Below are 1,382 nucleotides of genomic sequence, written 5' to 3'. Positions count from 1 at the left end.
TGGCGCGACAGGGGCTCCGGCTGCGATAGATGAAGGGGTCATAGTCGCTGCTGAGAGAGCTGCGGAAGGTGGAGCAGCTCCCGTACACGCCCTGATTGCTGACCTCAGTGCAGTCCACCACCGAGTCGCTGGAGGAGCAGTGGCACTGGCCGGAGCTGCTGCTGCTGCTGTCGCTGCCGGGGCAGTCGGCCAGGTAGCCACTGCACACGGAGCGGTGGCCGTGGTAGCAGCTGAAGCTGGACGTGCTGCCGCTCTCCAGGTGGGAGGGCGCGGCCATGTGCACCACGGTGGGGAAGAGCAGGCTGCCGCTGCCACTCGGGGGGAAGGCACGGGCCGGGCCCCTGGGAAGGAGGCTGGGTGGGGCCTGGCCCTCCTGCTCGGGGTAGCTGAGGCCCTGGAAGTAGTAGTGTTGGTACATGGTCTCATACTGGGAGAAGCAAGCTGCCTTGGAGAAGCTGCGGCCGCTGAACTTGGGCCTGCGGAAGGGGTGGGCCGGTGAGTAGGCTCGGTGCTCCAGGCCACAGCGGTGAGGGGCCAGGGTGTGGTCCTGGTGGAGGGGTGGGTAGCCTCGGATGTAGGCGGGGGTCTGTGGTGAGTAGAGGCTCTGCTCCCCGTGCCGGTCCATGGTCAGCAGGGTGACGGGGTTCCCGTGGGAGTCCATGCTCGTCCTCGTGGGGTAGGCTGGGATGGCGTTGGTCCTGTGCACGCGGCCGGGGTAGTGCACCGGCAAGATCACCCTCTGCTGCCGGCTGCGTGCGAGGTTGCTGGTCTCCACGCAAACACTGCTCGGGTTCCCCTTTTGCTCTGGGGAAAGGTGGAGGAAGCAAAGTCAGCAGGGCTAGAGGGACATAGAGGTCAGGGCAAAGACCGAAGCAGCAGGGTTGGTCACATACCTCGGTGCCCATTTCACGACCCTGATCTGCTCTAAGCTGTCACCAAACTCGGCCTCGCTGGCAGAGAATGACTGACCCGCTTCTCTGAAAGGCGGTCACTCCCATCAGGGCTCACCCCCCACCTCCCACTGCTCCGCCCCACAAAGGCACCACAGGAGTTTGCAGAGGGCAACAGGGCTACTAAGATGGAAGGTACCGTCCCTCATGGCAACGCAGCCACCTGGAGTGCACCCTGCGATCCAGGCCCGCCACCCAATACCACAGTGACAGCAGCAGCAGCAGCACGACCCTGCCACTCCCAGTCACCATCCCCTGTGGCCCGGGAACGGCTCCGCAGCACCGGGCACGGGCAAGCACCACTACCGTCATTCCCTCTAAAGAGATCGTGGGCCTGAGGCCTGGACAGGCCAGGACGCGGGTTCGTGTGAAAGCCAAAACTCAAACTCAGGGCGAGTCTTCATGCCAGGCTCTCCGCAGTGTTTGGAGGCT

The 1,382-nt window shown here is 64.5% G+C and overlaps 1 protein-coding gene across 1 annotated transcript in view; it reads right to left on the bottom strand.

The window, feature by feature from the left end:
* The window catches only part of ZNRF3 (zinc and ring finger 3), a 51,523-nt gene that overhangs the window by 2,968 nt on the left and 47,173 nt on the right, over positions 1 to 1,382 (bottom strand). The window contains 1 exon segment of the mRNA XM_005869809.2: positions 5 to 922. Within this exon segment, the coding sequence (XP_005869871.1) occupies positions 5 to 922 (918 nt within the window).

The sequence above is a fragment of the Myotis brandtii genome, unplaced genomic scaffold (genome assembly GCF_000412655.1).
Source record: "Myotis brandtii unplaced genomic scaffold, ASM41265v1 scaffold303, whole genome shotgun sequence".
NCBI lineage: Eukaryota > Metazoa > Chordata > Mammalia > Chiroptera > Vespertilionidae > Myotis > Myotis brandtii.
The sequence above is the reverse complement of the archived record's forward strand: the minus strand, read 5'-3'. Positions and strand labels throughout refer to the sequence as shown.